General features: G+C 47.7%; 1 protein-coding gene across 1 annotated transcript in view; it reads left to right on the top strand.

Annotated features, from left to right (window-relative positions):
• ARHGAP26 (Rho GTPase activating protein 26) overlaps window positions 1–15,001 on the top strand; it is a 440,213-nt gene that overhangs the window by 318,395 nt on the left and 106,817 nt on the right. Inside the window, exon 18 of the mRNA XM_062188919.1 lies at window positions 11,851–12,010. Within this exon, the coding sequence (XP_062044903.1) occupies window positions 11,851–12,010 (160 nt within the window). The remainder of the gene's footprint in view (window positions 1–11,850; window positions 12,011–15,001) is intronic.

Here is a 15,001-nt window from a genome sequence, read left to right as displayed (position 1 = left end):
GTGCCTGGTACGTTTCCGTTACTCAGAGATAATGGGAACAATGCTGTTTTCTGGTTTGGACATGTCTTAAATTCTCTCCATAGACTTGATGCTCCTCTGTGAAGTCCTTATCTCCCCTTTTGAGAGTTAAGCAACACATGGAATTCAAGTGCTTAGGTCCCAGTGGTTGCAACCTTTCTGCCTGGAGAGAGGAATGACTGGTATTGAATAACTCTTCAGATGAGAATTTTCTGATTGCTTTTCGACTTCCTCTGTGAAGAATAAAGCCCTTGTGGTGGTCTCCAGAGTTCTCTGGGATGTGCTGCCCCCAAGTCTATCACCTCTCTGACTTTCTCTCTTGCTCTGCTCAAGTCTGCTGGCTTTCCTTTGGTGTCTCCATCTGTCCTGCATGTTCTCGCCTTCAGGCATTTGCACCTGCTCTTTGCCTGTAGCTTTCTTCCCAGTTGTCTGAGGGACTTACTTCCTTACCTCCCGCGGGGGTGTCATTGCGTCTCCTTCCCAGTGAGACTGGCCTGACCGCCTGTGTAAAGCTCCAAACATTTCCCCAATACTCCCTACTCCTTTTTTCCTGTTTCACCGCAGCACCATGAATGTTGTTTGCTCAATATCTGTCTTTACCCCTAAAGATGATAGGCTTCTGTAAGGCAGGGAACTGGGGACAGGGGTCTGTTTGCTCACTGCTTTGTCGCCAGCACTTAAGACAGTCCATGGTGCACAAGAAGCACTCAGAATATTTGGCGATTTAAAATAAATGATGCACTGCTGATCTCTGTACTGTGTCAACTTGTGCTTCCTTCCATGGGTAGGAAGTCCTAAAGCAATACCTCTGTGGCCTGCCTCTGGACAGTGCTAACTTAAAGTGGTAGCTGTGTGGCTGAAGGAAGTGTCCACCAACAGGAAGTGAAGCTTGCAGCCTTGGGTGACATCACTGGCAGGCCCACATACCATTGTTGTACCTCTATTTGCCTTCTTGGCACCTCTCTCTAGATCTGAGAACTAATCAATAAATCTGTGATAATGAATGTGGAAGCACTTTATAAACTGTAAAATGCCTTGTGAATGTTAATTACACTGGACTTTAAAATGGATTATTATGTAATTTGAAATAGTGAAGTAATTTTCCAGGAAGAAGGACTTCCTGAGCCAGCTTCTCTGCCGGTCCCAGTGTCTGCTTAGGTGAACCCCGCTCTGTGGAGTGGGCCCGAGAATACAGCTGTTCGCTAAAGCCCACACCGGGCAGGACCAGAAGGGTGGGAGGTAATCAGTGAAAGCTGACATGTAAGGAATGTGCTCTCCCTACGCGTGCGACTCTTCACGTACTGGCAGCCAAGACAGCGCGGGCAAGTGGAACGTCAGGCTGGCCTGCTTTTAGTCTCTGACTCACTTAGGAAAACAAGGACGCTTACAGCCCAGGTACTGTTCTTGTTGTTAGTGGAATTTGGCCTGTTCCGGAGGGGCTTCCAGTAGTTCCCATCACCCAGGTTAGTTTAGCATCAATGGGAAAACTCCAATTTTAGACTAGGGGTGAATATAGATGAACCTAATGTCCTCTTTTTTTTTTTTTTTAAGATTTATTTTTTATTTATTTGACAGAGTTACAGAGACGTAGACACACACACACACACACAGAAAGGAAGAGAGAGACAGAGAGAGAGAGAGGTTTTCTATCTGCTGGTTCACTCCTCAAATGGCTGCAACAGCCAGAGCTGCGCCAATCCAAAGTCAGGAGCCAGGAGCTTCCTCCAGGTCTCCCATGTGGGTGCAAGGGCCCAAGGACTTGGACCATCTTCTGCTTTCCCACGCACATCAGCAGAGAACTGATCAGAAGTGGGGCAGCTGGGGCTCGAACTGATGCCAATATGGGATGCCAGCGCTGCAGGTCAGGGCTTTAACCCACTGTGCCACAGCACCAGCCCCCCCTCATTTGCTTTTTTTTTTTTTAAGATTTATTTATTCATTTGAAAGTCAGAGTTACACGGAGAGAAGGAGAAGCAGAGAGAGAGAGAGAGAGAGAGAGAGAGAGAGAGGTTTTCTATCTGCTGGTTCACTCCCCAATTGGCCACAACGGCCAGAGCTGCACCGATCCAAAGCCAGGAGCCAGGAGCTTCTTCCAGGTCTCCCACATGATTACAGGGGCCCAAGGACTTGGGTAATCTTCTGCTGATTTCCCAGGCTAAGAGAGCTGGATGGAAAGTGGAGCAGCCAGGACTTGAACCAGTGACCATATAGGATGCCAGCACTGCAGGTGGCGGCTTTACCATCTATGTCACAGCGCCGGACCCCTTCATTTGCTTTTAAAATATCTTTTTAAAGAAAATCATGTTCTCTTGTGTCCTATGATCTTTTCAAGGTTAAGCCATGTGGGAAAGAGCAGAAGCAAGTGAGATAGAAAATGACAGGGCATGTAGTGCATGTATTTTATATAGCACACTCATGCACACACACACTTATTCTGCTTTGCACTGGAGCATTTAAGAGCAGGAACTCATAAATGTGCTGGTCTTCACCTTCTAGCTGTAATCTTGCTAGAGAAGTGACTCTGGGTAATTTCTGAATTTGTGGGGCCTCAGCTTCTTCATGTGGGATGGTAATAGGACATACCTCGCAGGTTACTTTAGAGACCAGATGAGGTGAATGATGGAGTGTTAACACCTGGCTCATGGTGAATGCCCTGTTAATGTTAGCTGCTGCTGTTGTTATTATTGGTGGCAACCATAGTAATCAGAAGCAGGCAGGACATAAAAGGATCTCAGAAATGGATAAAGGAAAAGGGGAGACACCGGAGCTGCTATCCTAAAAGCTATAATAAAATGTTTTGGAAGGAGATTTGTGTCGCAGTGTGGGCTTCTGCTGTGTTATGTGATGTGTACTAGGTAATACATACAGTAATGATTATTTTACTCCAGGAATAGTTTACGGGCCTTTCTACCTTCCAGATTAGTGTAGCCAAGGAGAGATGCCTGGCTTGTGATGTGACCTCATCAGACCAGGGTCAGCTGCCCTGGCTGCTGCCCACACTGGCCCCAGCGTGACAGAGGTCCTGAGATCCCAGCAGGTCACACAGAGCCTTACTCAGGCATGCGGTGCAGCTCAGCCTTGGTGCCCTTAGAAGAAGGTGGCCTCGCAGACCATCCACGGGACTTCTTTGACCTTTTAACACGTGATGTGGCTGGCTCTGTGCTGAGCACGGGAATATGGCGATGAGGAAGGCTGGTGCCACTCCTGGCCTCCCGGAGCTTCTGGGAAGTGGGGGAGACAGACAGAGGCGGTTCCGTGAGTGGTGACCTATTTCATAATTCAGTAAGTGCTGGGAAGGGTACTTCGGGATTTAGAATTATTGTGCTGGCTCTGACCCAAAGTGGGTGTCCAGAAGGGCCTCTCTGATCAAGTGAGAGGGTGAGTAGAAGAGCTAGAGAAACGGAGGTGGCAGGGCTTCCCAGGCAGCAGGCATCTGCCTGCAGGAGGAAGACCCTGATGCCCCAAGAGGTTTTCCAGCCAGAGATCAAAGAGCATAGGAAAGGGCTGTGAGAGATAAGCTGGGCGCTGGGGGACCTTGCCGGCCGTGCCGAAGGTTCTCTTGTCTCTGATTTTAATACATATGATGCAGAGTTTACCATCTTAACCATGTTTAAGTGCACCATTCAGTGGTATTAAACACATTTATATTGTGTTGTTATACTGGGGTGGTTCACCACCACCCATCTCTAAAACTTTCCCTCTTGCAAAACTGGAACTCTGCACCCATTCTCTTCTCCTGCGACCCCTGGCACCCACCGTTCCACTTTCTCTCTGTATGATTTTGACTACTCAAAGTACCTCATGTAAGTAGTCAGACAGTATTTGTTTTTTTCATGACTGGCTTCTTTCACTTACTGTACTTTTGTCCTTGAGGTTTGTCCCTGTTGTAGCATGTGTCAGCATGTCCTTCCTTTTTAAGACAGTGTAATATTCCGTACATGTTGTTTGCATAGCCTGTCACCCACTGAAGGACACTTGTGTTGCTCTGTTACAGCTGCTGTGAGTGCTGCTGCTATGAAGATGGGTGTGCAGATACCCCTCCAGGGCCTTGCTTTCAATTCTCTTCTGGTTTCAGTTCACTTCTAGTTATAGACACAGCAGTGGAATCATCGAATCATATGGCAGATCTGTGTTCAATTTTGGGAGACTGCATGCCAAGGGTTTTCAACTTGAAATTACAAGCAGAAGCCTTTGGTGGGCTTTAAACAGTAGAGTGGGGTCAGAGGATAGCAGAGAAGTCAGAGCTGGCCTCGTGCTCAGATTTCAGAACATCCCTGCTTTCAGTTGCAAGCGATATGCATAGAGGTACTTTGCCCTTTTTTTGCACTCCACCAAATCCCTTTTGCTTTTCTCTAAAGAGTTTTTTGATTCCCAGGGAGCCTCTGCAAATGCAGGTAAAAGTGAACATAAGTGATGCTGGCCAACACTTACCGCCTCTGCAGGCCTCTCTGTCTGGATCACCAGTGAAGAGGACACTTGGCCGGTTACTCAGTGCTTTGAAGTCCTCAGATGAATGCAGTACAGGCTGGAGGGACACAGGCATGGCTCTCAGTGTCCTTTCGGGGGCTACAGAGACCATTTTGCAGTCCCCCTCCTGTTTCTTTCACTTCATTCTTCTCTCTCAGTGTGACGCACTCACCCTTTCCCCGGTAGGAAGCAGCTGTCTGTGCCACCCGGCTATAAATGGAATATCATCATATCTTATGGGTAGTTCATCATTTTCATAATTTTGTCATGCACATAGGCATGGCTTGCTGCAGCAAAAGGAAGGAGCAGAGTTATGGTGCTCTGTTGCTCTCTTAGGCATTAATATTCTCTCCCCATCCCCCCCCCCCTTTTTTTTTTAATCTCTTCTTCCAGTTCTTCTCACTTATTAAAAAATGTGTATTTGAGAGAAAGCATTCCCATCTGCTGGTTCACTCCCCCAAATGTCCGCAGCAACGAGCTGAAGCCAGGAGCCAGGATTCGATCCAGGTCTCCCATGTGGGTGGCAGGGATCGAGCTAATTGAGTCATCACCACTGCCTTCAAGGGTCAGCCTTGAAAATGGAGCCATGGCTTAGTCCTACACGGGAAGTAGGCATCCCACCCAGTATCCTAACCTCTAAGCCAAACACCACCCCTGTATGCACCTTTGACTGAGTCTTCCCAGAGGAGAGAATGCCTCCTTAGCCTCTGCTGCTCTCGCCTGTGGTCGTGTGGGAGCAGCAGAGAGCTGTGGTTAGGGGTGTGGGCTCTTCTGACTTCTCCTGCTCTGCCTTCGTTAGCTCTGTGGCCTTGGGCAGGTTATTTCTGCGGGCTTCAGTTTCCTCATCTGTGAAGTGATGGCCGCAGAAGTGCCTGCCTCCCTGCCCTGAAGGGCGCTCGCAGAGTAAGATTCTGGGCATCAGTACTGTGTGTCATCAGCACTCAGTTACTCAGAGCCTGGCTTCTCTCTCGATTGCCGTTCCCACAAAGATGTTTCCTGTGGTTGGTGAATGTGCCCCCATCCCAGCCACTGGGGCAGGCCACCCAGGCTGGGTACGTTGCTCTGACAGATGGTGCCAGTGGAGGCCTCCTCAGTACCCACAGCTTGTGGTGCCCAGGCAGCTTCTACAGCAGGCTGAGGATGAGAAAACACACCACCGGTGCTGGTGGGGCTCCCCTACCATGCTAAGAATGAGTTTGGGGACAGTGAAGAGAGCTATGTTAACAACCCCGGAAGGGCCAGTGTTTTGGTGCTGCAAGTTGAGCTGCCACTTGTAGTGCCTGAAGCATCCTATATTGAAGCACAGGTTCCGTTGCTCCACTTTGGATCCAGCTGCCTGCTATTGCTCCTGGGAAGACAGCAGGCAACGACCCAAGTGCTTGGGCCTCTGCCACCCAAGTGGGAGACAAGGATGGAGTCCCAGGCCCATGGCTTTGATGGCCATAGTAGGGGAGTTGAACCAGCAGATGAAAGATCTCTCAGTCTCTATCTCTGTCGCTCTGCCTTCCAAATAAATGTATTAGAACATATATTAGATATATATTTATATATACACACACATTTTTAAAAGAAACCAACACTGGAAACTAAATGTATGTGGTTAACCATGAGAAAACTAGTAATGCCATCTTCTTCATTTCCACGGACTCCTGAAGCCTCAGATCTTGGAGCTTCCCTGAGAGAATGGTAGAGAAAAAAGGGATATTTCTGTATATTAGGTACTCACCTACTCACCTACTTCCAGAATTGGTAACCTTGGGCCTCCTCATGTACCTGCCTATGTGTTGTAGAGGGCGCACTCCAAGGTCATGATCCAGCTTCCAATCTTTGGACACTTGGGAAAGGAGGAGTGTCCCCTGTGATGGACTGAGACATATCATTTAGAGAAGAGGGCTTGTTGCAGTCCCCTGGCCAGGACAGTGCCCAGAGCTGGGTTTTCCAGGGCCCTGGGCTTCAGGTGGTTAGGGGAGAACTTGTGGACAGGCTGGGGTTCTGAGATGGATGTTGCTATTGTTGGCGAGTCTGGTGGCTTTGTTTTGGCTTCAAAAGAGGCTCTCAGCATGACGTGGCAGAGATGCTATGAAGGGAAATATGTACTGTTGTGCTTTGACCGGTCCTTCAGGTTTGAAATATTTCATGATTTTTTTAAAAAAAAGGAACAAAAGGGGCCGGCGCTGTGGCTCACTTGGTTAATCCTCCACCTGCAGCGCCAGCATCCCATATGGGAGCCGGGTTTTAGTCCCGGTTGCTCCTCTTCCAGGCCAGCTCTCTGCTGTGGCCTGGGAGTGCAGTGGAGGATAGCCCAAGTGCTTGGGCCCCTGCACCCACATGGGAGACCAGGAGGAAGTGCCTGGCTCCTGGCTTCGATCGGTATAGCGCCGGCCGTGGCGACCATTTGGGGTGGTGACCATTTGGGGAGTGAACCAATGGAAGGAAGACCTTTCTCTTTCTCTCTCTCTCTGTCTGTAATTCTACCTGTCAAATTAAAAAAAAAAAAGAGTGAAAATGCAAATAAAAGAACAGAAGTCTTTGAAATACAGGTGGACAGGGGCAGAAGCAGACTGCTAGAAGTTCCTGAACAAGATACCAGGTAAAACCACCATCTAAAAGCGTGGCTGAAATTGGCACCTGCTACTTCACTTACCACTACCTTCATTGCTGCTGTGACAATAGTAGTTACCATTTATTAAGCCATTATCTCATGCCAAGAGATCTACTTACATAATCACCCTTTATCAGCCTTCCAACTTTATGAGGGAGGCGCTTCTGCTCCCATTTCTATGTGGAAACAGGTTTGGAGAGGCCACGTCATTTGCCTTGTCATTCAGCTAGGAGTGTCTGACCGCAGCCACCATACCATAGTGGCGTCTTTGGCTTTGTTTTCCACATTTGTAAATTGGAGATAATATTTGCACTCTGTACTCTTACACTGTTACTCACATTGTATTTCATGGTGCATCAGTGAGTTGTGACATCCTTTTAGTATATTAAAAAGCAGACTAGAATAGAAAAGTACCAGAATGCATCACGCATACCATTTCTGAGATTCCATTTCTGATATGTGTGTGTACACGCATTTATGTATGAATGCAGGTCCGTATGTCCTGGCGCCATAGTGCATGGTAAGATATATTTTCTGTCTTGCATTTGGGAGCTAAGATTCTATATTTATTATGAAAGTCAGATCAATATAAAAAGTTGTTACAGAGCTTTTTGTCAAGTATTAAACTCCCTCAAGTCTAACTTCTCATTTTGATTCAACGTTGGAAGGTGAAGCAAGCAAATAAAGGATGACAGATGGGTGGGGGCAGGCTGTGATGCACCCATCCACCCGTCGCGGACATGGCCAGCCCGTCACTTCGTAGTGTCCCGTGGAGCTCAGGCTCAGCTTGGAGTTTGCTCAACCTCACAAGGAAGCTGTTTGCTGACCCCACAACACACCTGTGTGTTGTTGGAGTCCTTCAGGGCTGGTCTGTCACAGTACGATACTGCCTAGCATTCACTGAGCTTTTATTTAAACTCCAGTAAAGCAGACGTGATCCCTGTGATAGCACGAGGGCCTCTGCATTAGAGAACCCAGAAGGGTTGTCTCCTCTCTGCTTCCCCCCAGAAAGCTCTACTACCGTCATCACCACCGCCCTCGTCTGGGAGTGACATTTGCCTCCTCTGGCCTCTCAGAGGGTGTCAGACCAATACAGAGTCCTCATCTATTTTCCCTTAAAGCAGAAGTGGTGGGAGACCCCTCTGCCAAGGCCATTTTCATCCAAACCTGATCTTTCCTCATTGATGGCAGTGCATGAGGGAGCGGCGTGTAACGTGGGGTGCAAATGCCCCAGGTTCTTCCCTGCACGTGGGCTGCTTCCCAGCAGATACAGCAAACACAGAAGGAACTGAGCCTCCCTGAGTGGAAATTCCAGTGCACCTGTGTCTCTGCGGCCTTTAGAGGAAGACTGCAGGCTTGGCGGTTGTCTCAGAAGGTGCCACAGCGGAGTGGTCCATGTGGACACAGGGACCAGAAAAACTTGTGCCAAAGACTCCTTGCGTGCAGTATGCAGTGCACAAGAAAATGCTGTGCGTGGATTCTAAGTCAAGACTCGACATGACTGTCTGAGCTGTGAGGAGGAGCCCAGGCAGCTCAGTTACCAAAACAGAAAGCAGGCTCTCCGTGTTTTATGGGCCCCGCTAATGAATGAGTCCCGTGGCCTCTGCTGGACCGGCTTCCCAGCGCCCTGCCAGCCTGCTTCCCACACATCTGTAAATCCATCAAGCTCTAATGGATGGCTGGTGCCAGCAGAGGCTGAGGTCTAGCTCTTTCTCTCTGGGATACACAGAGATCTCAAGTCGTTAATAATTCATTCTGGAGTAATGAACCTAGCTGGAGCAAGTTGTGAGCAGTAATAATCAAGTGACAGATCAATTTATTACTTCTGTGTGCCAAAAGATAATGGTAGTTAGGAGTGAAAGGTGCACCTTTTCTCCCAAAAGTTTGCTGAGACGTAGATCAGGGTGTTTGTTAAGTTCTAAAATAAAACGGATCATTAAAAGGGAAATGAATTATGTTAGGTGGCCTCAAGCCTATTCATATTCTGAGTTGCTGATCCAGAATTACTGTACCTTTTATCCAAATACCTTGGGGGCACTGGAGCCTGCAAATCAGAGTAATTACTACTCATTAATTAAATCTAAGCAACAGAATGCAGTTCAAGACAGAGCAGGGAGGTTGGGATAGTCGAGCTACATTCCCCCAAAATCATCAATAAAGTTTAAAGTTTTATGAGGAAGTAGCTGAGTCCCGAGTGGCTGTTTTATGTCTGCACAGAAGCTCCCTCGCCTTGCGACCATTTGTTGTTTTTCTTCGCTGCCAGGCACCAGGCTTAGCAGCATGGGTGCTACCAAGTCAGTTACCACGGTGCCTCTGCTCGGGCAGGTGGAGACATCAGCATGGTGAGATGCGTGCCTGGGTCAGGGGTGGCCGACTGGGAAAAGAGGAGGGGGAGCACGGAAGGAAGGCGGCTGTTAGAGCTGAGCTTTGTAGATGTCTGCAAGGAAAGACAGAACAGTACCAACGTTCTAGGCAGAGAAATGACAAAGTCAAAGGCACAGGGGTATGAAAGTAGAGAACTCAGAGTGAATTGTTAAAACACTGCATTTCCCATGCAGATCACACTTTGTCTGCACGATTGTCTTGTGCAACAGATCTGCCCAGCACAGCTCCCCGGCTTTTTTTTTTTTTTTTTTTCCAAAGAAGAGGAACTCAGAGCTTAGACACACAGAGTCACTTGCCCAGGGACCCAGAGCTGGAAAGTGGCAAAGATGTGCTATTTTATGCATTCAGACTTCTCATCAAATGAACGATGGGCCCACCAGAGGTTTCCAGTCGGATATCAGAGCAGTAGGATAATAGAAGCATTGCTAAGCACTTCTCAGTTGTCCCACCATTGTGTTTTCTCTGCAGTGGCTGGGAGAGGTGTGGGACTTGTGTGCTCAGAGCTGGGTTTCAGACGGTAGCCGGTGGTGGCCCAGGAGTCGGAGAGCCTGGTTAGGAGCTGTTGGTTGAGTTCTTTGTGTGAAGACGGGAGAAGCACGGTGGTGAAAAATGACCATCATCCAAACCGTGCTTTTTTATATCGGTCTACAATTTAAAAGTGCTTTCATACATAAATAGCCTGTTGATTCACTTGCATAAGGGACTTTTGTGACAAGAGAGGTAAGTCTACTGACTTAGCTCATTTGGGAGGGGAAGTATAAGGACATAGAATTCCCTTCCCACACACAGGAGCTGATGTTGAAAGCAGTGATGCTAAAAGCAGCTTGTAAATATGCATACCTGGTGATTGACTGCCGCCCGGAATGCACGTGTCTCTTCTTTGGCAGGTGAGAACTTGACCGTCTGCGTTAACTCTGGCAGGCTGTGCAGACGTGCTGTGGTTCCAGGCAGAGTGGGCGAACTACAAGTAAAAGCGAGAGGCTCAGTTAGGACCAAGGAAATGTTGATAACATATCTTTAGGTGGACCAGAAATGGGCCTGAATACCGGTGGACTCTCTCTGCCCTGCATGTCTGGCTTAGCCATCGAAAAGCAAGTTTCGTGAACGTTTCAAACACCTCACCACACCCTGGCCCTTCGACAGGAGGAAGTTAGATGAAAGCACTTAGGCCTAAAAAAATTATAGAGAAGCGCACACATGCTGATAAAACTGGTTGATGCTGTGTTTCAATGGAGGCTCAACTTAACACTCAGCACTTACGGCAGTGTGACTCTCTTCCTCTTGCAAAATAGAAGTATACAAGAGAAACAGTGCATGCATTTATAGACTTGTGAAAAACGTACTCAGTATAAATAGCACCAAATGCTGGGGAGGCAGATCTGTGCAAACTGCCGCTCTCTGTCCAGTTTCTCTCTAGTTTCAAATTAGTAATGAATGGCTTCCTTCTTCCAGCAGGTGATTTAGGGAAGCTCCTGATGTTTTCCAAACAATACTCTTACCTTATTTGTTGCCAGTAGTTGATTTGTATATTTTTGTATGGGGGGGAGGGGGGCAGCACATGAACAGTTGGGTTTTATAGCTAAGTTATGGTGGTCTCAGTTTGAAGTTCAGATACATGTTTGGAGCCAGTTGTTTATCCAAAAATATGTATATGTATTTAGTAAATTACTCACTCCCAGCTACAACTGACCCTGGGTGTTCCTTCAGCTTTCAGTATAAGCGATATATCCATAGGCACATACATGAGTACATAGTAGTACGTTTTTATGTCTGTCTGTGCCACATGTCTCACTTACTATGAACCACATGTTTAATCTGATGGGGCTTTAATACTCTGAGTCTGAAGTGCTGAATTTCCTGAGCTGATTTTAAATAGCCAGATCTGCCCATTTTAAAAATTAGGTCTATTTTGTGCCTGTGTTTGCAGATGAATTAAAGCCATCAAGAGTTTTTCTATTTGCACTAGAGAAAATGCTAATGAGCTCAGTGGTTTAGACGGCGGCCAAGGACATAAGCTGCAACCCAGAGGGATTAGCAGTTACCTGGAGTTGCACAATGGGGATTCAGATGTACAAAGGTTCATGACTTGGCAGATGGCTGCCTTGATTGGTTGGGTATTTTAGGTAAAATGGGCATGGTGAGGAGTGTCACATCCTGAAACAGCAAATAGTCTGGATGCTGAAGATTTCTGACACTTTGGTAGACAAAAATACAAGTAGAGACGTCTCAGTGTTGGCTCTCGTGGTGTCTGAGTTTCCGGTTCTGCAGATGAGAAGTCTCCGACGGGAAGGTGGGGAAAGTGTAGGGCTAACGGTCAAGTCAGCTGACTCCGCAGATACCACTTCTCTCATCTGTGTCCTTTTTCCCTTTCTTCCCAGTGTTGCTAACAACCACAAGCAGAACTTGATGACCGTGGCCAACCTTGGCGTGGTGTTTGGACCCACCCTTTTGCGGCCTCAGGAAGAGACCGTAGCCGCCATCATGGATATCAAATTTCAGAATATTGTCATCGAGATCTTAATAGAAAACCATGAAAAGGTAATGACTTCCCTTAGGGGAAGCTGCACTCAGTTGGTCTTCAGAGTGGACTCAGGCTTGCATTGCTGCTGGCTCTTCCTCTGTGATGGTGATGAAGTTGCCAACAGTGGTGGTGATGGTGGTGATGCTGATCATAGGGGAGGTGGTACTGCTGGTAACAGTGGTGGTTGTACTGGGGCAGTGGTGAACAGTGGTGTGGACCGTGCATTCTGTGCCAGGTCATCATTGTATCTTCACAACAACCTGGTGAGGGAGGTGTTAGGAGCTTCATTTTTTAATGCCCTTTGCCCATTTTTCACTTAATTGTCTTAAGAATTTCTAAGAGTTTTTAAATATTAGGATTATAAACTTTTTTCATTTGTGCTGCACATATTTTTCCTATAGTTTGTCGATTGATTTCATGAGTGATTTATTTTTTCATGTAGTGTGTGTGTGTGTGTGTGTGTGTGTCTGTATGGTCTGTCTGTCATTTTAGGGCATTGAAGTTCTTCTCCAGAAGACTTCTTTGCCCTGTATTAGGAGCCTTGTACACCTGGGGAAGAGGACTTGAAGCTTCACCCATCTGCCCTACCCCATGCTGCCTGTGGTGGATCCCTGTGACACTTCTCAGAGGTTGTACTGGTTCCCCTAGGGTAACATTTGGCTCCTACAACTCCGGGAGCCAATAAAAAATGCTGCTCTTCCTAAATAAAAACTCGGCTGGGACAAGTGAATTAATTATGCTTGATAATTCTGCTAGGATGGTGAATTAATCGTGCAAAATACATTAGAATCTGACCATTCCTCACCATCTACACTGATAAGTGTAAGCCGCCGTCCCCCTGGCCTGAATTATTACAAGTGCCTCTTCGTTTGCTTCCTTGCTTCCACCCTCCCTCAGCCTGTCCATTCAGTTGCCAGAATGATATTTTTAAAATGGTAACATTCAAAGCCTATCCGTCGTCTGCTGAGAACCATCCAGTGGCTTCAGAGTGAAGGGCAGAGTCCCCAGAAGTCCTCCAAGCCCTACACGATCTCTATTCACTGTCCCTGCTTACCTGACCCCATGTCCTGCTTCTCTCTTACACCCACCTGCTGGACTGCTCCTAGACACCGCAGCAACACTCCCAGCTGAAGGCTCCTGCCGCTGCTGTTGCCATTGCCCGGGACACTCTTCCTCCATAAAACTCTGTGTGTGAGGCCTGTCTGGATCCTTCTATCTAACCTGACGAGCGGTCCCGCCCTCCAGCGAGCACTTTCCCCTGCTTTGTCTCTGCATTGCTCTCCGCACTTTCGAGCACACAGTGCAGTGTACTTATTGATTAGGGCCATTGTCTGTCTGACCTCCACTGGTGTGTGGGGCTAACCCAGAAAGTTGTTGGGAAGTGTGTTGCAGGGACTTCAAGGTGTTTTGCACCAGAATAAGCATGTCTTCCCATTCCATTTCTACAAACTTTCTGAAGTACCATCATTTCCTCCCTGAATGCAAGACTTCTCTGTTTTTGTTCACTGATTGGTCCCGCTTTCTCAGTAGGCCCTTGGTGTACAAGGTTGGATGACTATGACAGCTAGGCCTCCAGAATGGCACCCCCATCCTTGTCTGCTGGCATTCTCTCCCTTGGGTGACTCTGAATGGGCCTGGCCTGTGGGATTAGTAGGCATTGCAGAAGTAATGAGTGTGACTTCTGAGACTGGTGCTAACAGGCCTTGTGGCCTTTGCCTGGCTTTTTGGACTTGTCCACCGGGGATGTGAGCCCTCGCTTTGTAAGGACAGCATGCAGTCCTGGGGGGGTGGGGGGGTGGGAGGGGGCAGAGACTGAGACTTCCTGCTGGCTAGCAGATGAACTTTCTAGCTGTCTGTCTGAACCACCTTGGAGGCAGACCCTCTAGCCCCAACCAAGCCTTCAGGTGAAGTAGTGTGAGCCAACATCTTGTGGGCAGCCTCCTAAGTGACCCTGAGCAGGAAGCATCCTGATGAGCCTTTCCTAGAATCCAGACAAACAGAATCCAGGAGAGAGAGATGCTTGTGGTTTTAAGCTGTTAAGTTTTGGGGAAAGTTGTCATGGAGTATTGTGTAACTCCTGGAGAACCTCTCAGTATAAACTTCCACAAGTCAACAGGCATACCCCACAAAGTTGTTTAAGCAACACAGTCCCCTTCTTACTCATTAATAAGTGATAGAGAAATGAGATGATTTCTTTGAGGAAAATATCTTTCTGTCTCCAACTATGGAGCTCAGTCCACCCACCTCCCTCAAATAGAGAAACACCCCCCGCCCCAATACAGAAATCAAGTTTAGGAGCAATTTATGCAACATGTAATTAAAATGAACTTATGAAGAGGAACAGAATAAAACATGATAAGCAGATCAGTTGGTTCAAAACTTGGGTTTAAATCCACTGCCTCTTACTAGCTAGGCAACCACTGAGCATCCTAATTATGTAACCTCTCTGTGCTCAGAAAAGTACATTAAGTAGAGCCTGAGCAACCCTAAAATAGCGTTAGGGGAGCCATACCAACCCTAAAACATCTGTGACTTGGAAAACAGCACTGGTCTTTTGCTTACGTAGCAACATTGCAGTGTGGGTCAGGTGCATCCCCTGCAGTGACTCAGCCACCCAGATTCCTTCCTGCTTGTAGCTCTGCCTTCGGCTTTGCAGCGTCTCTGCGACCAGCCAGCAGACGGGGAGACTGAGAGCGCTTGGAAGACTGCATGGGATTTCATAGGCCACCCCGGGAAGGTACTTGCCCTGTGTTTTCCTGCATTCCATCAGCCAGAAGCAGTGCCAGGGCTCCTTGCAATTGCAGTGGAGGCTGGGAGACCCACAGCATGTGTGCTCAGAGGGAAGGGGGCGAGGTCGATGGCCCACCAGTCCACCACGCTCCTGCAATTTTTCTGTGTGTGAGGATTAAATGAGGTGATTCATGTGAAGGATTTGGCATGTAGCAAGCGTCAGTAACTGTGTGCTGCTGTTTTCAGCAGTGTCAACAGGATTCTCTGAAAATAGAAGT

This window comes from Lepus europaeus, chromosome 4, assembly GCF_033115175.1.
Source record: "Lepus europaeus isolate LE1 chromosome 4, mLepTim1.pri, whole genome shotgun sequence".
NCBI lineage: Eukaryota > Metazoa > Chordata > Mammalia > Lagomorpha > Leporidae > Lepus > Lepus europaeus.
Note: the sequence above shows the minus strand (reverse complement) of the source record. Positions and strands in the feature narration are given on the sequence as shown.